The 23,230-nt window shown below is 44.4% G+C and overlaps 1 protein-coding gene across 7 annotated transcripts in view; it reads right to left on the reverse strand.

Annotated features, from left to right (window-relative positions):
• The window catches only part of kcnt1b (potassium sodium-activated channel subfamily T member 1b), a 433,004-nt gene that overhangs the window by 136,765 nt on the left and 273,009 nt on the right, over positions 1-23,230 (reverse strand). For all 7 annotated transcript variants that reach the window (XR_015760695.1, XM_087998271.1, XM_087998272.1 and 4 more), the window contains 2 exons: positions 21,725-21,808; positions 19,040-19,134 (listed from right to left, as the gene is read on the reverse strand). Coding sequence is in view for 6 of the 7 variants with exons in the window: in XM_087998271.1 (XP_087854397.1) it covers positions 19,040-19,134; positions 21,725-21,808 (179 nt within the window). In the remaining variant the exon portion in view is untranslated. The remainder of the gene's footprint in view (positions 1-19,039; positions 19,135-21,724; positions 21,809-23,230) is intronic.

Raw genomic sequence — 23,230 nt, forward strand, 5'->3', positions numbered from 1 at the left:
AAGCCATCGGAGCTTTGAAGAATCAGACAAAACTCTGTGCGGTTAACAAGTTCAGCGAAACTGGGAGCGAGAGTAAGGAAAGCCCAGAGCAGAACTTGCAACTGAGTTCAGAGAAGTTCAGAGAAGCACAGAGGCAGTACCATCTTGGTGAAGTTAGCTGGCTTGGTTAGCTGTCAGTAGGTGATGGAGTCTCCAGAATCCAGGGGATTACAATCCCAACAGAGAGTGAGCTGTCAGAATCTGTGCAATTATTGAGCTGGTCCACAATAGAAAAGAATAGCTTTTTGAGGAACCAAAGCCAAGTCTTCAATAGTGAAGAATTGGAATTCCTTGCAAAGTTTTAATGAGATTTAGTGACCCACAGTGTCCAAAACCACTCTCAGGCATTGTGAGGAATCTGCAGAATCTGTCTTGATCACATTTGCTATTTGATATGCACTTTGTTTTTGTTACCGTAATTACCTCAGGTTAATTGTAATTGGATGTTATAATGTAACATCTACATACATTACTGATTCCATTACTGTGCGAAGTGCATAGTGTGCTAACTTTGCATCGTAAAGATTATCATTGTTTGTTCAAAACCAGGGAAACTTGTGCCATTATTTTCTTAGCAAGTACCTGGGATCTTACACTTTGGCAACTTTTTACAAAGTTACAGGCTCAGAGCCAGAACTTAACCTAAATTCAGTGTTTGAGTCTGGAATCATAACGTTGGTCAGCATCACATTGTGCAAGCTTACTGCTGTCATGTCTCATCATTACAAGAGAGCATCAAAAGTATCTCACAAGCTGTAAAATGGTTTGGGTGGTGCTGAGGATGCGAAAGGTGCTGTACCCCTATAATTGGAATAAAATGGAATAAGTTGCAGTAGTTCAAACTAAACAAAAGAAGTGTTTTAATAGGAGTTTTTAATAGCAAATTTTGCTTAAAAATGATTGAGGCATGCCATTATTAAATCTAACTTCAACCAACAACTTGTGATGTAGGAAAGATGCTCCAAAATCTTTGGGGCCAGTTATGCAGCTTCCCAGTTATATTCTCAAAGATGACATCTTGCCCTGAACTTCCCTGTATGCTTCATGAAATTGCTGCAGTCACGTATTAAGTACCCAGTGAACCCATGTCAGAGGATTAAGTCTAATAATTACTTATATCTTATCTCTTGCTTATCTCCTCTGACCCTGAAAGTGAACAATTCATATTCCGTTATCTCATTCCTTCAAGTTGAGAATTTTATGGAGATTTTAAAAATGTCAGTTTTTAAATTAGTTTTCTCTCCTTAATTTCTTTTGTTTAATTTTTCTGTTTCTCTAAATACAAATTGAATTCCTCACTTTATTTTCCTTTTATTTATCTGATTTACGCATTGATTTCACCCACTCTAATTTATCATCGATCTCAGCCCTTCCTCCATTTATTTCTGTTCTTACTGATAAGAACATGTACTCTATTTCTTCAGTTATTCTGAGTTTCACACGCCCAGTTACCTTGGCCAACAGTTAATCACTTATACTTAGAGCAACTGTTTGGATAACAAAATGTTAAAACCTAGCTGTACATGGCTGAGTCTAAGAGTGCACCCTTCTCTCAAACAAAACCTGGCAATTATTTTTTCTCTTTTAATTGTTCAGTGAATTCTTAACGTGTTCGATAAACTTTGAAATTTCTGAATAAAATCTATAATTCTGACTTAAATTAGCACAGATCAAGTCTCAAATATGGCTCGTAATAAATAGGATGGAGTAATTACAGCTTCTCAGCTGATGCTGAAGTGACTAATCTATTCTTACCTATACATTGTTTTGAAAATTGCATTCACTTATTCTGACAGGAATTTCTAATGATCCTTGACAAGGGTGAGGTGAGATCGAAACATGTATACTTACAACTGCTTTTTTAAAAGCTATTTTATCAATTTATAAATTGCACAACACTTGGGAATATGCTTCAAATCTGTAATGAGAACTGTCACTTGTCTATTTTCGGGCTAGGATATGTTGTTGTACATAAGAACGTAGAACTTAGCAGCAGATGCAAGCCATTCTAGTTTCCAAGTCTGACCGTCCATTCAGTAAGATCAGGATTGATTTGGCCGTGCTCTCCACTTCACTCTCCTGTCTCCAGTCGATAACTCCTTGACTCAGTTGACAATCAAAATCCATTTAACCCAGACTTCAGTAATGTAAAGAAGCAACCTCCACTGCCCTCTGGGCAAGAGAATTCCTCAGGCACAGAGACCCTCCGACAGAAATAAAATTCTCCTCATCTCTGTCTTAAAAGGGATATCACATCACTCTGGTCTCCCTCACAAGAGGCAGCATCCTCCCAGTGTGATGGAATACTCCACAATTGCCTGGATGGTGCAGCCCCAACAACACTTAAGAAGCTTCACACCATTCAGGACAAAGCAGCCTGTTCGATTGGACCACGTCCACAAACGATCCACTCCCTCTAACACCGATGCTCAGTAGCAGCAGAATGTAATATCTACAAGATGCACTGTAGAACTTTATCAAGATTGCTCAGGCAGCACTTTCTAAACCCATGACCATTTCCATCTAGAAGGACAATGACAACAGAAAAATGGGAACACCACCACCTGCAACTTCCCTTCCAGGAAACTCACCATCCTGACTTGGAAATGTACTGCCGTTCCTTCAGAGTCGCTGGGTCAAAATCCTGGAATTCCCACCCTCAGGACATTGTGAGACAACCTACAGGACTGCTGCGGTTTAAGAAGGTAGCTCACCACCACCTTCTTAAAGGCAAGTCGGGCCAGCCAGTGATGCCAATGTCCTATTAGTGAATAAATTTTAAAAAAACATCCATTCTAATAAGACCCCTCAGGATTGTATTTCATCCTCAGTGCTTGGGAGCCTCCTGTGAAGAGCTTCTGTGATGTTTCCTCCGGCATTTATAGTGGTTTGTCTCTGCCGCTTCCGGTTGTCAGTTCCAGCTGTCCACTGCAGTGGCCGGTATATTGGGTCCAGGTCGATGTGTTTGTTGATAGAATCTGTGGATGAGTGCCATGCCTCTAGGAATTCCCTGGCTGTTCTCTGTTTGGCTTGTTCTATAATAGTAGTGTTGTCCCAGTCAAATTCATGTTGCCTGTCATCTGCATGTGTGACTACTAAGGATAGCTGGTCATGTCGTTTCGTGGCTAGTTGGTGTTTATGGATGCGGATCATTAGCTGTCTTCCTGTTTGTCCTATGTAGTGTTTTGTGCAGTTCTTGCATGGGATTTTGTATACTACATTGGTTTTGCTCATGCTGGGTATCGGGTCCTTCGTTTTGGTGAGTTGTTGTCTGAGAGTGGCTGTTGGTTTGTGTGCTGTTATGAGTCCTAGTGGTCGCAGTAGTCTGGCTGTCAGTTCAGAGATGTTATTGATGTATGGTAGTGTGGCTAGTCCTTTAGGTTGTGGCATGTCCTCGTTCCTTTGTCTTTCCCTTAGGCATCTGTTGATGAAATTGCGTGGGTATCCGTTTTTGGCAAATACATTGTAGAGGTGTTCTTCTTCCTCTTTTGCAGTTCTGGTGTACTGCAGTGTGTTGTGGCCCTTTTGAACAGTGTCTTGATGCAACTTGGTAGGTGTTGGTAACTGGACCTGGACCCAGTATACCGGCCACTGCAGCGGGCGGCGGACAGCTGGAACTGACACCCGGAAGCGGCAGAGACAAACCACTATAAATGCTGGAGGAAACATCACAGAAGCGCTTCACAGGAGGCTCTCAAGCACTGAGGATGTCACCTAGACAGGGGACGAAACGTCTGCAACACAAATTCCCAGCTCGGCGAACAGAACCACAACAACGAGCACCCGAGCTACAAATCTTCTCACAAACTTTGTATTTCAATAAGATCAGCTCCCATTCTGCCAAACTCCATCAAAAAGGCTTGTCCAACCTTTCTTCGTCAATAAGCCCTTACCTTTCCTCTTTCAAAGATGGGTATCTGGAAATTCTGGAATGATACAGTTAACACCCCCACGCCCATCACCAACATGAATCATGAGCTCTCACCAGTTTCCCTCACTGCCTCCTTTCATTGCTCTCTCCATATCTATCCTCGTGACTTCTTTCCATGTCCTCATATCACCCCACTCCATCTCACTGCTCCTCTCTTCGTTACCCAGCTTCCTCAACTCCTCTCTCTTTCCGTCTCCAATGCTCCCCTCCCCTTTCTCTCTCAAAGGGCTCTGTCCTGTGGTTATGGGTGGGATACCAGGCTGGGCATACAAGGGGAAACAGAATATAGGAACAGGAGTAGGCCATTCAGCCCATCAAGCCCACTCCACCATCTGTCTCAGTACACTTCCCATTTACTCCCAATATCCTTTGATTCCTTTCGCCCCAAAAACTGTACTGAACTTCTTGAAAATGTTCAATGGTTTGGCCTCAATTGCTTTCTCTGGCACAGAAGTTCACAGGTTCTACACTCTCTGGGAATAACAGCAAAGGTCGAGGGTTGCAGGTGCGTGGTGATATTCATGCAAGGACCTCCACTGTGTGACAAACTAGAGACCGACCAGTTGCTGATGTGATAAACGACTTCACGATTACATTTCCAGCTTGGCAGGAGTTAGGGTCATAGAGTCATAGAGAAATGCAGGGCAGAGAAAGGCTCTTCAGCCTATCAAATCTGCACTGGTCAAAAGCAATCACCTACTTATTTTATCCCATTATCCAGCCCTTGGCTTGATAGTGTTATATGCCCTGGCATCGCAATGACACATCTAAATACTTGTTAAATATGATGAGGGTTTCTGCCTCTCCCACCCTTACAGCCAGTGAGTTCAAGATTCCTATCATCCTCTGGGTGAATAAAAAGTTTTTCTCACATCCTGTCTAAATTCATGAATAGCAAAAGTTCCAATTAAAGTTCAAATTGCAAGCTAACATTCTTCCCCTCTTTCCCCATCATGCTCACTTTTAGATTAGATTAGATTAGATTAGATTACTTACAGTGTGGAAACAGGCCCTTCAGCCCAACAAGTCCACACCGCCCCACCGAAGCGCAACCCACCCATACCCCTTACCTAACACTACGGGCAATTTAGCATGGCCAATTCACCTGACCTGCACATCTTTGGACTGTGGGAGGAAACCGGAGTACCCGGAGGAAACCCACGCAGACACAGGGAGAATGTGCAAACTCCACACAGTCAGTCGCCTGAGGCGGGAATTGAACCCGGGTCTCTGGCGCTGTGAGGCAGCAGTGCTAACCACTGTGCCACCGTGCCGCCCTTGAATCAAGAAGTAATAATCCCAATGTGTAATACAAGGGAGAGGTGCAGGTCTTACCATCAGATGGACTGTATAAACACTCTAGTTCAGGCTGTGTTACTAACTTCTGGTGTGGACATCCCATGGCATTCCTTTCACAGTTATTGTAACATTGACAGCAGTGCAATATGAGTCATCAGATATAAAGTACTGCAGCTAATATCTACCTTAGCACTTAATAGAGCATTCTTGCTCCTGCAGGGAGAGGAAGTGCTCTACAAATGGATGTGGCATTTTCAACACTGTCATCAAATCATGTACAAAGAAACAAGGTTGCTTTTCTGACGCAATATGATAGAAATGTTTATTGGGGTATGCAGCAAGAAATAGCTAGTGTCTAATTGGTTTTCCGTCCCATTATTGCTTTCGTTGATATCGATAAAACTGCCCACCAGGAGCAGTGCGTAAGAAGTGGTGATGAAATACCACCTAACATTCTGGAGTTTGACCACGAAACAAACATTTCAAAATTATTCTTTCACAGAATGTGGTCATCTCTGGCAGTCTCTAGCTGCATCTTAACTGCCCTTGAGAAAGCGGTGGTGCGTCACCCTCTTGAAGAATTGCACTCTGTGTGGTGTAACTATATCTAAAATGCTGTAAGGAAGGGAATTCAAAGAATTTGACCCAGAAGGGACAAAACAACAGTCCCATGTCAGAATGGTGAGCGGCTCAGAGGAGAACTTGCAAGTGATGGTTCTCCTGTATCTGCTGTCCTTCTAGTTGTCGCAGGTTAGGAGAGTGCTGTCAAAGGAGTCTTGAGGAATTGAGGAAGTGCATCTTGTAGGTTGTACACACTGCTGCCACTGTGCTCTGGTGGTGGAGGGGATCAGTGTTGAAGTTGGTGGATGGGGTGCCAATCAAGCTAATTGCTTTGCCCTGGATGACTTCAACCTTCCTCAGTATTATGGGGGCTGTGCCCAACCAGAGAAGCGGACACTATTCATCAGACCCCTGACATGTGTGTTGTGGATGTTGGCTGATGGTGAGTCACTTGCTGCTGAATTTCCAGCCTCTCGCCCCCTGTAGGATCAACATATTTATGTAAATGGCCCAATTAAGTTTCTGATTAGTATCAATACCCAGCATGTTAAGAGTGTATGTTGGTTCCTAAATCACACCCAAATAATATCAATCACAATTTTGTCCTTTGCGTTTCTAATCAGCAAAAGATCATTGGATACATTTCAAGTTGGGTTGATTTGGATGGCAAGACTGGGGACAGCTGATTAGGAAACCTTTCCTTGTTGAGTTGGTCTTGCTTCTGCTTAGTACTATCTCAGGACCCTTTTTAGTTCCTGACGCAGAAACCCAAAACCCATGGGAAAACACAATCCATGAACTACCATCTCCATAGATGCTGCCTGATCTTCTGAATGTCTCCATTTTCATTACTTCAAGATTTGACTAATCCAATGCACTCCTGAGTTGTCTCACATTCTGCAGGCGAAAGTGAGGACTGCAGATGCTGGAGATTAGAGTCGAGAGTGTGTTGCTGGAAAAGCACAGCAGGTCAGGCAGCATTCGAGAAGCAGGAGAATCAACGTCTCAGGCAAAAGCCCTTCATCAAGAATCTCTTGTACCCTATAGATCAACCAAAACCTTTGTGGGCATGTTTTAACTCACAGCAGGTCTTATTCAACTAACACCCTAGTGCTGGCCAACCACATCAGGTCCAAGTGAAACCAAATTCTGACTTTAAGATTCTCAGCCTTGTCTTCAAACCTCTCCATCCCTATCTCTGTAAACTCTTCCAGCTCTATAACCCTCAGATATCTCTGGACATCTCTAATCCTGGCCTTGTGTATCCTTAATTTTAATCACACCATTGGTGGCCACAGTTTTAGCTGCTGAGTATTCTCTCCATCTCTTTGAGTCACTTCTTAACATCTACTTACTTCACCAAGCAGCTGGTTATCTGACCTCATATCTTAGCCTCATATTTTGGTTTCAAAGTGCATGAGGATGTTTTGTTATGTGAAAGGTGCTATACAAATATAAGTTATTGTTGTTTGCTGGTTTCCATTGAAGACAGACTTCAATAAAACAAGAAGATACTGGACAAACACAGAGAATGCAAGAGAATCTCAACATGTCAGGTGTCAGTTTGTGAAGAGAGAAACAGCTTTAATGTTTCGAGTCTGGAATGATTCTTCATCAGAGTTCTGAATTTCTTTCAAAAGAAGAGTCATACCAGACTTGAAATGGTGACTGTGTTTCTCTCTCCATGGATGCTGCTAGAGTTTCTCCAGCGTTCCTGCATTTGTTTCAGAATCCCAGCATCGGCGATATTTTTGTCTTTAAGCAGGTATGAGAGCTAGCTCTCAGTCTGGAAGCTATGCAGATTATGTGGACTCCCCATTGCAAGGCCAGTAGCAAATTGGCTTTGATTTGTGCTGCGTCAGTGAAAAAGGAACACCATTGACCCATGATTCACACAGGCAACTTTTTTTGGGGGGGGGGGGGGGGGGGTGGGGGGAGGAGGTGGATGTCGGCAAACACTGGCCAGTGCTCACTGTCGGCCCCTGGAGAACTCTCCTGAACATTTTCCCAATTCATCTGACAAAACGCTGACAACCGTGGAAGAGGCAGAATTGAACGAGCTGAGATTTTCTCACTGATAAGGTGGTTGCTTTGAAGTCAGTGTGGTATAATTACAATGTGTTTGTAATAATCAGCAATTCTTTACTGCATTTGGAAATATATTAAAGCAGGAGACTTTGTATATATTGTGCTGGGCTGCTCGGCATTCCCAGTTGTACATTCATTTTTGTAACAGCAAGTTAGTGCCAATGGAATTAATCTGCGCTGCTCCTGCTCATAACATTCCAAGCTTCTCTGACTCACAGAGGGATTATAAATATTTCATTTGTTGATAATTTGCTGTTAGTGTACATTGCTCTGCTTTAAATGATTGATCAATTGAGCATGAAATTAGTATTGCATGGGAATACATTAATTGAAGTGACCTCAAAGCTCATACTGGGTTGCGAAGCTTTTATTGACTCCTCGGTTAGTACTGCAATGGGATTTTAGGATCAACGAGATGATAAGACCACTGTCAGGTAAATTGGCATAAACAATGTCTGCATTATAAATCCAGTGAGTAGTCATAAGACTGTAAAATATAGGAGCAGAATTCAGCCATTTGCCCCATATGAGTCTGTTCCACTATTCAATCATGGCTGATATGTTTCTCAACCCCATTCTCCTGCCTTCTCCCCATAACCTTTGATCCCCTTACTCATCAAGAACCTATCTCGGTCATAAATATACTCTATGACTTGCCTCCGCAGCCTCCCGTGGCAATGAGTTCCACAGAGTCCCCACCCTCTGGCTGAAGAAATTCCTCCTCACCTCAGTTCTAAAGGGTCGTCCTTTCACTCTGAGGGTTGCGTCCTCAGGTCCTAGTCTCTTCCACTAGTGAAAACGTCTTCACCACTGTATCAAGCTCTCTAAGTGTTCTGTAAGTTTCTGTAAGGTCTACAGCCTAGAGTTTTCTGTCTTCTGCCTCCTCCCCTTCTTAAACAGGAGTGTTACGGGAGCCATTTTCCAATCCTCTGGGACCCTCCCTGAGGCTAGTGATTCCAGAAAGATCACCAATGTCTCTGCAATCTCTTCAGCTATATCCATCAGAACTCTGGGCGGGGGTAACCTGTAACCTGTCTGGTCCAGGTGATTTATCCACCTTTAGACCATGCAGCTTCCTCAGCACCTTCTCATTAGTGATGGCCACTACACTCACCTCTGTCCCCTGACTCTCTTGAAGTTCTGGGGTATGCCACTGATGTCTTCCACTGTGAAAATTGATGCAATGTACCCAACAAGTTCTTCCACTATATCTTTATTCCTTTTTAGGGTCGGGGAGTCCAAAACTAAAGGGCACAGGCTTGTGGTGAGAGGAGAAAGATTCAAAAGGGACCTGAAGGGTAACTTTCTCACACAGAAAGTGATGCATGTATGGAACGCACTGCCAGAGGAAGTGGTGGAGGTTGGTGCAAATCCAACATTTAAAAGGCATCTGGATGGGGATATGAATAGGAAGGGTTGGAGGGATATGAGCCAAGTGCTAGCGAATGGGACTAGATTAATTTAGGATATCTGGTCAGCGTGAACAAAGGGCTGTTTCTGTGCTGGAAACTCGATGACTCTAGAGGCATATTTTTAAGGTGAGTGGAGACAGATTTAAAAGGGACCTAAAGGGCAACATTTTCACATGTAGAGTGGTGTGCACAAAGGAAGTGGTAGACACAGGTCCAATAACATTTAAAAGACATTTGGACTGGTACATTAATAGAAAGGATTGTGGGCCAAATGCAGGCAAATGGGATAAGCTTAGTTTGTGAAACTTGGTCTGGATGAGTTGGACCAAAGGATCTGTTTCAGTGCTGTCTGACCACATGACTCTATACTACCTCTCCAGTGGTTCAATGTCCAATCTTGCCTTTTAGATATCTAAAAAATATTTGAAATCTTCTTTTATATTACTGGATGGTTTACTCTCCTATTTCATCTTCTCTTCTGCCACACCTTATTGTTTTTTCTAGTTATCCTCTGCTGGTTTAAAAGGCTTTCCAGTCCTCTGGCTTTTTACTAATCTTCACCACATTGTGTGCTTTTCCTCTTATGCTGTCCCTGATTGTCCTTGTCAGCCGTGGTTACCTTGTCCTCCCCTTAGTATGTTTCTTCTTTCTTGAGATAAATCACTGCTGTGCCTCCCAAATTATCTGTAGAAACTCCTGCCCTTGCTGCTCCACCATCTTCTCTGCTCGGACCCCCTTCCAATCAATTTAGGCCAGCTCCCTAACCATGTCTTTGAAGTTATCTTTACTCAATTGTAACACCGTTACATCTGATTCCAGCTTTTCTCTCTCAAACTGCAGGGTGAGTTCTATCATTTAATGGTCACTGCCCCCTAGGGGCCCCCATGTCTTGGAGGTGTCAGGGTTGGACTGGGGTGGACAAAGTTAAAAATCAGACTTGAGAGTGTGGTTCTGGAAAAGCACAGCAGGTCAACCAGCATCTGAGGAGCAGGAGAATTGACATTTCGAGCATAATCCCTTCATCAGGAAAGGGCTTTTGCCCAAAACATCGATTCTCCTGCTCCTTGGATGCTGCCTGACCTGCTGTGCTTTTCCAGCACCCCACTCTCGACTCTGATCTCCAGCATCTGCAGTGCTCACTTTCTCCAAAGTTAAAAATCACACAACACCAGATTATAGTCCAATAGCTTCACCTGGAAGCACTAGCTCAAGCTTCTGAATAAACCTGTCGTACTATAACCTGGTGTTGTGTGATTTTTAACTTTGTCCTAGGGGTTCCTTCACCTGAAGCTCCCTAAGTCTGCCTCATTACACCTCACCAAATCCAGAATTGCCTGTTCCCTAATGGGCTCTACCACAAGCTGCTCCAAAAGACCATCTAGTAGATATTCCATGGATTTCATTCCTTGAGATCTGCTGTTAACCTGTTTTTCCCAGTTCACCTGCGTATTGAGGTCCCCCATGATTATTGTAATAGTGCCTTTCTTACTTATCTTTTCTACCTCCGGATTTATTTTCTTCCCCATATCCTGACTACTGCTGGGAGGCCTTTATATAACTCCTGTCAGGAGTTTTTCCCTTTTGCAGTTCCTCAACACAGATTCAACGCCTTCCAATTCTATATCACTTCCTGCTATCTATTTAATTTAATTTCTCATTAACACAGCAACCCTGATCCCTCTGCCTGTCTGTCTGTCCTTTCAATAGGATGTGCGGCCTTGGATATTTAGATCCCAGCCCAGATCCCCCTTGCAACCATGTTTCCATGATACCCACAACATCATACCTACCAAATCCAATCAGTGCTACAGGCACTTCATTTCCTTTACAGTGTGTGATTAACTACAACACCCTCAGTTCTGCATTGACTGACCACCCCCCTTCCCATAGTTGTCTCCTCATCTGCTTTGCCTGAAGTTAGATTCCTGAGCTTCTCCTTACTATCTGTTCAATTACTTATTCTGGAAACTTTAATAACCTCTCCTGAGCCCCCTTCCACTTTAAACTTTTCCATAATTTTCCATGCAAGTGAATATCTCCTTCCCCCCACCATTTAGTTTGAAGCCCTATCCAAATTTTGTTATTTGCCAGGTCTCTGGTGCCAGTGTGATTCAGGTAGATCCCATTCCATTGGAACAGCTCCCTCCTTCCTCTCCACCCGATAGCCCATGAATTCTAACCCATTTCTTACACATTAATCTTTGATCCACAAGTTTACTTCTTTAATCTTGTTGGCCCTGTGCCAATTTGCTTGTGGTTCAGGTAGTAATCTGACAATATTAGCTTTTTGGTTCTGTTTTTCAAGTTAACACTTAGTTATTCCCTCAGTGGTACCTCTTGCCTCTTCCTATCTGTATCGTTGGTACCCACATGGACCATAACAAATGGATCTTTCCCCTCCCACTCCAAGTTCCTCTGTAGCCCAGATGAGCTATCCTGAATCCAGGCACTGGGTAGGCAACATAGTCTTTGGGACTCTCAATCCTGGTCAAAGAGAATGGTGTCCATTCCCTGAATATGCTATCACCGATGACAACTACATTTCTCTTTCCACCATCCCCCTTCAATGGCTCTCTGTACCACGGTGCTCTGCTCAGTTTGCTCATCCTCCCTACAGCCCCCACTCTTATCCACACAGGCAGCAAGAATCTCAAACTTAAAGGAAAAAAATTGATCAGTGTTTTCGAATGAGGTGGTGATGTAGTGGTAACGTCATTGCACTGGTAATGCAGAACCTGAAGTGAATGTTTTGATGGCATGGGTTCGAATCCCACTGTGACAGATGGTGAAATTTGAATTCAGTAAAAATGAAACACTGATCTAATGGCGACCATTGTCAGTTGTTGTTAAGAATCCGTCCACTCCCCTATAGCCCTTTTCTGCCCATCCTTACTCAGTCTGGCCTGAGTATGACTCTAGACCCACAGCAATGAGATTGACTTTTAACTGCTCTCTAGGCAATCTACGATGAACAATAAATTCTGGCCCTGTCAGCAGCACCCACATCCCATGAACAACTCAATAAATAAACAGTAGAGTAATTCAGTGAATTCTAGTCTTTAGTTAGACCACAGGCAAACAACATAATCAAATAAGTGGTCTTTTCTATTGTTTGTAGTTGGACATTGGAAGCAAGTGTTGTCTTATGTGCTTTATACGCAGATCATGCTATACAAGTACATCAGAGTAACAAAACAGAGTGCAGGATACAGTGTTATAGTTGCCAAGAAGGTGCAGAGAGATTTTTACTTCAGAGGTCTTTTCAAAAGCCTGATAACAATGGGGAAGAACCTGTTCTTGAATCATATGTGCATTCAAAGTTTTATACCTTCCTCCTGATGGAAGAAGGTGGAAGAGTGTTTAACCAGGTTGGGAGGGGGCTTTGATGATGGTGGTTGCTTTTCACAATGCAGCAGCAAGTGAAGATGAAGTCAATGAATGGAAGGCTGGTTTGTGTGATTGACTGGGCTATGTTCACAACTCCCTGTAGTTCCTTGCGGTCTTGGGTAAGAGGAGTTGCCATTCCAGACTGTGATGCATCTGGATAGGATGCTTTCTCTTGTGCCTCTTTCAAAATTGGGAAGTGGCTTTAGGGACATGTCGAATTTCCTTAGCTTCCTGAGGACGTAGAAGCATTGCTGGACTGTCTTGATCGTAGTGTCAACGTGGGTGGACTGGGACATCACCCCCAAGAACTTGACGCTCTCGACCATCTCCATCTCAGTACCATTGACGCAGATAGGGGCGTGCCCTCCACTCCACTTCCTGAAGTCAATGACCAGCTCCTACATTTTGCTGACATTGATGGAGAGGTATTGCAAGGTATTACAACCAAGCCAAATTTTATCTTCATAAAAGCTAATTACTGTAGATGTTGTGAATTTGAGTTATGAAGGAGAATTCTGGATGTACAGGCAGAATTTGGGGGTGGGGGAAATGAAATACAGCTAATAACCAATCACCTCTCCATGAAAGAACTTTGATGAAAAGTCATTGAGTTGAAATGCTGACTCTCTCTCCCTCTCTCACCGTAAATGCTGGTTAGGCCACTGCTAGGGTATTGTGTCCAGTTCTGGTTGCCATACTATAGGAAGGATGGGCATGAGGATCTTGGACAGGGTACAGAAAAATTTTATCATCCTGGATGCCAACATAAAAAGGATAGATTTACTGTCACCAATTCTTCCTCTTGGGTAAGTTGAACTCTGATACCCAAACAATATATTTGGCAGAAACATAGAATCCCTACAGCATGGAAGCAGGCCATTCAATCCATCACATCTACACCAACCCTTAAAGAGCAAACCCATCCCATCCCTGTAACCCTGCATTTCCCACGACTACTCCATACAGCCTGCACATTCATGTTACTACAGGCAATTTTGCACAGCCAATCCACCTAAACCAGATCTTTGGACTGCGGGAGGAAACCAGAGCAGCTGGAGAAAACCACGCATATTGGGGGAGAACGTGCAAACTCCACACAGACAGTTGCCCAAGGCTGAAATCATACCTGGTACTAACCACTGAGCCACTGTGCCGCCCTGTGATAGGCTCAGTCTTCATGATACAGTAAATATGTTTATTACAATCACAGAGTAGCTAGCCTCATTGCATCTAGGTTAAATAATTGTCACTTGTAAGACATCAGGCTCACCTACACATTACTGCATTAGCTACATGCTGTTAACACTAAAAGCATTCACTGAAGAATTTGTTAGTTGATGCTACACAACTCTTGGAGAACACTTTGTAACTCTACTCATTCCTTGCAGGAACAATTCTTAAATCTTGTTGGCAAGGCTGGTCTTGTGGTATCAGTTGATCCTTTCAGGTATTAACTGTATTATACAGCAAGAAAGTTGACCACAATGGTTTTGGGAATGAGGAATTTCAGTGAGAATATTCACTTACTCAAAGTGGTGTTGTGCTCCTTGACAGACGATCTTGCCAATTTTAAAGTCAATTTATAAAAAACACTCCCATGATCCAAGGACTAGGAAGACACCAATGTAAGATTTAGGGCAAGAGGTACAAGGGGCTTGGGAATCTGAGGAAGAACATTTTTCTATGCAGAGAGCAATAATTACCAGAATCTCACTGCCTACTAGGTTAGCAGAACAGCAGATGATTGATGATTACAAAATGAAACTGGATGGGAACTTGAGGGAAATAAACTCACAGGGCTCCTGGGACAGAGCAGGGACAGTGAGACAGACTGGGACAGAGCATGGACAATAGAATAGCCTGGGACAGAGCAGGAAGACAGACTGGGACAGAACAGGGACAGTGAGACAGACTCGGACAGAGCAGGGACAGTGGGACGGAATGGGACAGAGCAGGGACAATGGAACAGACTGGGACAGAGCAGGTACAGTGGGACAGAACAGGGACAGTGGGACAAACTGGGACAGAGCAGAGACAGCAGGACAGACTGGGACAAAGCAGGGATAGTGGGACAGACTGGGACAGAGCAGGGACAATGAGACAGACTGGATTGTTCTACAGAGAGCCAGCATGCACTCAATAGCCACAATGAATCAATGCTGCCAGAAACACTGAATATTTCCAGCTTTTTCCATTGTTAATAAAATGTCATCCTCATCTGGCATGCATACAGGCTGGGAAAGGACAACCAGGAGAAAAACATTACTTTTCCCTATAACTCAAACTAACCAAACACCTATGTGTTAACAATCACACACAGCTCACTCAGCACAAGTGAAGAGTAAAACAGAATCACAGAATTGTCACTGTGCAGAAAGAGACCACTCTGCTCCCAGTGAGACAGACTGGGACAGAGCAGGGAGACAGACTGGGACAGAGCAGGGACAGTGGGACAGACTGGGACAGAGCAGGGACAGTGGGACAGACTGGGACAGAGCAGGGAGACAGACTGGGACAGAGCAGGGACAGTGAGACAGACTGGGACAGAGCAGGGAGACAGACTGGGACAGAGCAGGGACAGTGGGACAGACTGGGACAGAGCAGGGAGACAGACTGGGACAGAGCAGGGACAGTGGGATAGACTGGGACAGAGCAGGGATAGTGGGACAGACTGGGACAGAGCAGGGACAGTGAGACAGACTGGGACAGAGCAGGGACAGTGGGACAGACTGGGACAGAGCAGGGACAGTGAGACAAACTGGGACAGAGCAGTGAGACAGACTGGGACAGAGCAGGGACAGTGGGACAGACTGGGACAGAGCAGGGAGACAGACTGGGACAGAGCAGGGACAGTGGGACAGACTGGGACAGAGCAGGGACAGTGAGACAGACTGGGACAGAGCAGTGAGATAGACTGGGACAGAGCAGGAACAGTGGGACAGACTGGGACAGAGCAGGGACAGTGGGACAGACTGGGTCAGAGCAGGGACAGTGAGACAGACTGGGACAGAGCAGGGACAGTGGGACAGACTGGGACAGAGCAGGGAGACAGACTGGGACAGAGCAGGGACAGTGGGACAGACTGGGACAGAGCAGGGACAGTGAGACAGACTGGGACAGAGCAGTGAGACAGACTGGGACAGAGCAGGGACAGTGGGACAGACTGGGACAGAGCAGGGACAGTGAGACAGACTGGGACAGAGCAGGGAGACAGACTCGGACAGAGCAGGGACAGTGGGACAGACTGGGACAGAGCAGGGACAGTGGGACAGACTGGGACAGAACAGGGACAGTGGGACAGAATGGGACAGAGCAGGGACAGTGAGACAGACTGGGACAGAGCAGGGACAGTGAGACAGACTGGGACAGAGCAGGGAGACAGACTGGGTCAGATTAGGGTCAGTGGGACAGACTGGGACAGAGCAGGGAGACAGACTGGGACAGAGCAGGGACAGTGGGACAGACTGGGACAGAGCAGGGACAGTGAGACAGACTGGGACAGAGCAGTGAGATAGACTGGGACAGAGCAGGAACAGTGGGACAGACTGGGACAGAGCAGGGACAGTGGGACAGACTGGGTCAGAGCAGGGACAGTGAGACAGACTGGGACAGAGCAGGGACAGTGGGACAGACTGGGACAGAGCAGGGAGACAGACTGGGACAGAGCAGGGACAGTGGGACAGACTGGGACAGAGCAGGGACAGTGAGACAGACTGGGACAGAGCAGGGAGACAGACTGGGACAGAGCAGTGAGACAGACTGGGACAGAGCAGGGACAGTGGGACAGACTGGGACAGAGCAGGGACAGTGAGACAGACTGGGACAGAGCAGGGAGACAGACTCGGACAGAGCAGGGACAGTGGGACAGACTGGGACAGAGCAGGGACAGTGGGACAGACTGGGACAGAACAGGGACAGTGGGACAGAATGGGACAGAGCAGGGACAGTGAGACAGACTGGGACAGAGCAGGGACAGTGGGACAGAGCAGGGAGACAGACTGGGTCAGAGCAGGGACAGTGGGACAGACTGGGACAGAGCAGGGACAGTGAGACAGACTGGGACAGAGCAGGGAGACAGACTGGGACAGAGCAGTGAGACAGACTGGGACAGAGCAGGGACAGTGGGACAGACTGGGACAGAGCAGGGACAGTGGGACAGACTGGGACAGAGCAGGGACAATGAGACAGACTGGATTGTTCTACAGAGAGCCAGCATGCACTCAATAGCCACAATGAATCAATGCTGCCAGAAACACTGAATATTTCCAGCTTTTTCCATTGTTAATAAAATGTCATCCTCATCTGGCATGCATACAGGCTGGGAAAGGACAACCAGGAGAAAAACATTACTTTTCCCTATAACTCAAACTAACCAAACACCTATGTGTTAACAATCACACACAGCTCACTCAGCACAAGTGAAGAGTAAAACAGAATCACAGAATTGTCACTGTGCAGAAAGAGACCATTCTGCCCCTTTTGTCTGTGATAGCAAACCAAGGAGCTTTGTTTCTCAATATCCCACCAGGCAACACAATGGTTATTTGAGCGGTCTGCCAATGATGCATTTATCAAACATTTCTCATTTTTTTAAATAAAAGAATAGTACAATCAGCAAACTCTTCACATACAAATCACAAAATGTAAATACATGCAGCGCTAAAATATTTCTATGAAGCACAAAACTGGAATTAAATGGTTGTCAATTACTGTTTCCAGGAGCAAATTTCTTCTTCACAGTAATAAAATCCTTCACTACTTATTAAATGAAAATCCCTGAAAGCTGTGTTGCCTGCAGTTCAGTTTCAGAGGTCAATCGCTAATTCACAATTGTTTTTTTTCCAAATAACCTTTTCAGGGATGTTGTGACATGGTAAATGATAAATGAGATAGGGGAGGGTGCATCAGGCCAGAGGCTTGGTTTGGGTGGGATGCTCTTCGGAGGGTTAGTGCAGACTTGATGGACCAAATGGCCTCTTTTGCACTATAGGGATTCTATGACTGACACACCTTTGCAGTTGAAACATGAACCTGGAGTCTCCAGCTCAGAGGAAAGGTCACTACCGCTGGGCCAGAACAATCCTTAAAATGTTTTTTTTTTACTCCTTTATTAATGCACAGGATGACAGCAACACTGGCTAGGCAGCATTTATTATCCATCCCTAATTGCCCAGAGGACAGTTAAGAGTCAACCCCATTGTTGTGGGTCTGGAGTCACATGTAGGCCAGACCAGGTAAGGATGGCAGTTTCCTTCCCTAAAGGGCATTAGTGAAGCAGTTGGGTTTTTTTCCTGGTAATCGACAATGGATTCATGGTCATCATTAGATTCTTACTTCCAGGTTTTTATTGAATTCAAATTCCACCATCTGCTGTGACGGGATTCGAACCCTCCAGAACATTATCTGAGTCTCTGGGTTAACAGTGCTGCAATAAGACTAAGGTAGGCCATACAGTATCTTAGGGGAATCTTTCTTTGCATTGGTCATGGACAAGGTGTCTCCTTAAGCTGCTCCCTGTCACAAAGGTCAAATAAAGATGGGACAGTTGATGTGTATTCGCTTGTGCTGACATCACTGCCCATGGAACATGGTGACGTCAGCGGTGCATGTGCTGAGCCTGTCACGAGCAGCTGACAATACCGGCTGCATCTGTGCGTGAGCTGGTAGTCATTCTGAGGTAGGGTCATTGGACCCGAAACACTAACTCTGCTGTGTCTCTTCATAGATGATGTTAAAAATCACACAACAACAGGTTATAATCCAGTGGGTTTGTTTGAAAGTATTATCTTTCAGAGTGCTGCTCTTTTGTCAGATGGCTGACAAAGGAGCAGCAGTCCAAAAGCTTGTTCTTCCAAATAAACCTGTTGGAATATAATCTGGTGTTGCCTGATTTTTAACTTTTCTATCCCAGTCCAACACCGGCTCCTCCACTTCACGGAGGGATACCAGAGCTGTTGAGTTTTAAAGCAATCTCTATTTTTGTTTCTGATTTCCACCATCTCACAGCTCTTTGGGGATTTATGTTTTGGCCATTTTATCTATCATTTTGGCATTCGGAGTGATCAGTCCAATCTCTTTGAGCTGAGCTGATTGCAGGAAGATCGGCACCACTCACCTCACAGTGCCACCACTGGTGGGAGTACCATGAAGCAGGAATTGCTGCATTTGGCTATTAAAAGTGTTAGAAGGATTCTTAAGACCTCAGTAACCCACTTGAATGACTAACTACATTCATGACAGCAGGCATAATGAAAAGGAAATCTCAGGAAGTAATAAATCCAGAATTGTATCCAAATACTTAAATAATTTATAAAGAACTCACCCAGTAAACACAAGACAGAGTAGTGTACAAATCAATATTAAGACTTGGTTAAACATCGCAGACTGCGTCCTCTGAATGGCTCTATGCAAATCATTCTGGAGAGAAAGAAACTTCCGTTAGAGATTCCAAACACAAATGAGAAATTGTCATCCATAATTCTGTCTGAATAAGTTCTAGCCTGCTCCCCGGAGCTGTGCTTTTCAACATGTAAATAATAATCTTCCTCCTGAGTAGCAATTGTTTCAATGTCATGTTGCACAAACTTTATGAGTCAATCCTGAAGTTTTTCCACACCACAGTGAGTGTAACTGTGACTTTTTTAGAAATAGAATTAGAATTAGAATTCCTACAGTGTGGAAGCAGGCCCTCGGCCCATCAAGTCCACACCGACCCTCTGAAGAGTAACTCACCTAACCCATTCCCCTAACCTATATTTGCCCCTGACTAATGCACCTAACCTACACATCCGTATGGGCAATTTAGCATGGCTAATTGACCTAGCCTTTACATCTTTGGATTTATGGCAGTTGACACTATGCCAGGAAACACTGGGAGCCCAGGCCTCTCGGGGCACCCGTCTTAAGTTAACGGTGAGAATCCTGGATTACGGGCCAGCTCCAACACAATAACAGTCTCTCTGAGCTGCAGTAGCGCACTCTTTCCTTGGGACTCACAGGACAGTGATTTTTCAATCTGCCTTTGATAAGGGAACACTGCAGAACATCCCTCCTCACTCCTTCCTCCCCTCCAACGTGAAGTGGTTACCACCCTGACTAAGAGTCAACAGAGGGTGCTTTGGACCTAATTGATGGAAAAGGAATAAGACAAGGGATCAGAAGTAGCCCATTTGGCCCATTTAGTCTGTTCTGTCTTTTAATGAGATCGTATCCGATTTAATAATCTTCAATTCTACTTTCTCTATAACACTTGATTCCTTTCCTGGTTAAAACTCTGTCTATCTCAGCCTTGATTGGACCTAACACCCCAGCTTCAACAGCCCTCTGTGGGAAAGAATTCCACAGAATCACTGCCCCATGAGGGAAGGAACTCCTCCTCATCTCTGTCCTAACTGCCCTTAGTCTGAGATCATGTCCTTTGATTCTCCCACAAGGACAGTCTGTGTCTCTATGAGGTACAACCTCTCTCCGTCTATATTGTCAAGTCCACTAAGAATCCTATATGTCTCAATCTCATGGCCTTCTTTAGACATATTTACAACATTGGTCATCTCTGCTCTGTTGTATTGCTCAAAGTTTGGGAGAAGATTTGTAGCTCGGGTGCTCGTTGTTGTGGTTCTGTTCGCCGAGCTGGGAATTTGTGTTGCAGACGTTTCGTCCCCTGTTTAGGTGACATCCTCAGTGCTTGGGAGCCTCCTGTGAAGCGCTTCTGTGATCTTTCCTCCGGCATTTGTAGTGGTTTGTATCTGCCGCTTCCGGTTGTCAGTTCCAGCTGTCCACTGCAGTGGCCGGTATATTGGGTCCAGGTCGATGTGCTTGTTGATTGAATCAGTGGATGAGTGCCATGCTTCTAGGAATTCCCTGGCTGCTCTCTGTTTGGCTTGTCCTATAATAGTAGTGTTGTGCCAGTCAAACTCATGTTACTTGTCATCTGTGTGTGTGGCTACTAAGGATAGCTGGTCATCTCGTTTCGTGGCTAGTTGGTGTTCATGGATGCGGATCGTTAGCTGTCTTCCTGTTTGTCCTATGTAGTGTTTTGTGCAGTCCTTGCATGGGATTTTGTACACTACATTGTTGTATTGCTTCAGGAATTAATAGATAACTCATGGAGACGACCTGTTAGCAAGCTAGAATTTTGAGAAAAGTAAAGATTAGCAAGTACAGCTGTACAGTCATAGATTTATAAAGTGATCCAGCATGGAAACAGACCCATAGTCCAATTAGTCCATGCTTAACATAATCCCAAACTAAACTGGTCCCACCTGATAGCTCCTGGCCCATATCCATCCAAACCTTTCCTATCTTTTAAATGTTGTACCTGTGCCCACATCCACCACTTCCTCAGGAAGTTCATTCCACAAGCAAACTACCCTCTGTGAAAAAAAATTTGCCCCCATGTCTTTTTTAAATCTCTCTTCTCTCACCTTAAAAATATGCCCCCTTGTCTTGAAATCCCCCATCCCCGGGGAAAGACATCTACCATTCACCTTATCTATACCTCTCACAATTTTATAAAACCTGTATAGGGTCACCTCTCGACCTCCTAACCTCCAGTGAAAAATAATCCCAGCCTTTCTTTATAACTCAGCCCTTCCATTCCCTGCAACATCCTGGTAAATCTCTTCTGATCACTCTCCAGCTTAAGAACATCCTTCCTGTAACAGGGTCTACTGTGTCATTTCCAGCAATTATATGTTCTAGGGAAAGACAAACTTCAAATACAGGGTTGGAGGTGGATTCTAATGAAGTGTCCGCTCCCAAACTGCTGGCCAGACTTTCTTCTTATTGAATGTTGTGTTTTACCAACATCCTGTGTTTTCATATTTGACGTTTTATTTTAAGATTTGATGATGCCAACTTTGCAATCCTGAAGTTGCTCCTGACACCAAAGTTTTTTTGGTGAACATCTTTTAGAAATGTAACTGCAGGTTTACCTTGGGATTCAAAAATGTTAATGCAGTCTTTGAAAGGAAGCAGGATTCAAAATAAATGACTCAGAGTCACTTACTATCATGTTCTCCAGCACATGCTTGGCTAGCCAACAGTTTAGAAAGACTGGGATGAAGAGATTCCTCAGAGGTGGCCAGAAAATCTGTAATAGAGACAAAGAGAATGGACTCACTCAGAAGGAAACAAGTTTAATTTAACTAGTGCCCTATGCTCAGAAACAACATCCCCAAACACTTCACACATGGAAATGCAGACTGGAAAGGGAGAGTTGGGTGGAGGTGGGGTCCCAAGAAAATGGATCAGAGACAACAGCAGAGGTGGGTAGATTTAAGAAAGCGATCAGGAAGTTTCAACCAGGAGAGCCAAAGGTTCTGCTGCCAATGGTGGGGCAAAGGAAAAGCGAGCAATGTGCAAAGGCCAGAGTCAGGAAGCAATTGTGTGCAGGTTGGAAATACCTGTGTGGTGCTTTGAGGTGTTCCCAGGTTACATACAAGTGTAATTCATCAAGACTGAGCTCTCATAGAGGTCAGAAAGATTTCCAATCTGTGCTGTATTGTTGTTCAGCTCTCTGCACATGGTGAACAGTTTCACCCCAATGTTTATGATAGCTCAACCTATCAAGTACCCCGACAATTCTTATATATGTTTTGAGAAGATGTAATTATTAGCTTCTTTTGGCTTGACAGCAGTTGCTTGTCAAACACTCTGCGTTAGGCCAGGGGGAAGAAGATAATCCTCAAAGCCAACACTCCTGATTAATATACAGTGATGCCCCACAGTTTAAAAACCCCATGACACTCCCTATTAATGCTCCAACATCTGTGAAGATTATGTGAGTGAGATATTGCAGTGTGATTATAATCAGCAGAACACAATCCACTTAGGGAGTAATAGATTCAGAAGAGATGATGACAAGGGAAACACTGATATGAAACAAAAGTCAATAAAACAGTAATTGATGGATTATATTTTATGTTCAATGTTTCAGTTAACTTGACCTTAATCTTAACTTTAATCTTCAGTCAAGTTCAGAAGTCACACGACACCAGGTTATAGTCCAATGGGCTTACTTGAAATCACAAGCTTTTGGAGTGCTGCTCCTCCGTCAGCAGAAGTGACCTGGTGTCCTGTGACTTCTGACCTTGTCCACCCTTGACCTTGTTCAACACTGGCACTTCCACATCTTGGCTACCATCGATACCACAAATAAGACATGTTTTAATTGAAACTTGTTAACTCAATTTTCCCACTATTTCCTTTTAACTTATATATTTTCAATAAACTTAAGGTGGAGAGGATCTCCAAGAAGATCACGCATATCGACACAGACATCAGGTTTCTGCACACTTCACTCAATGAAAGGACAGCGCTCTGAAAGCTTGTGATTTTACTTAAACCTGTTGGACTGTAACCCAGCATTGTGTAACTTCCGACCTTGTCCACCCCAGTCCAACACTGGGACCCCCAAATCATGGCTCTAATCTTTGGTGTCATTAATGATCTAGGTAGAAACCAGTAACGTTTTTCTAAAATCTCTAAACCCAAGTATTTACTAAAAGAACGA

The sequence above is a fragment of the Chiloscyllium plagiosum genome, unplaced genomic scaffold (assembly GCF_037043375.1).
Source record: "Chiloscyllium plagiosum isolate Xiang-an unplaced genomic scaffold, Cpla_swu_hap1 HiC_scaffold_21, whole genome shotgun sequence".
Classification (NCBI taxonomy): Eukaryota; Metazoa; Chordata; class Chondrichthyes; order Orectolobiformes; family Hemiscylliidae; genus Chiloscyllium; species Chiloscyllium plagiosum.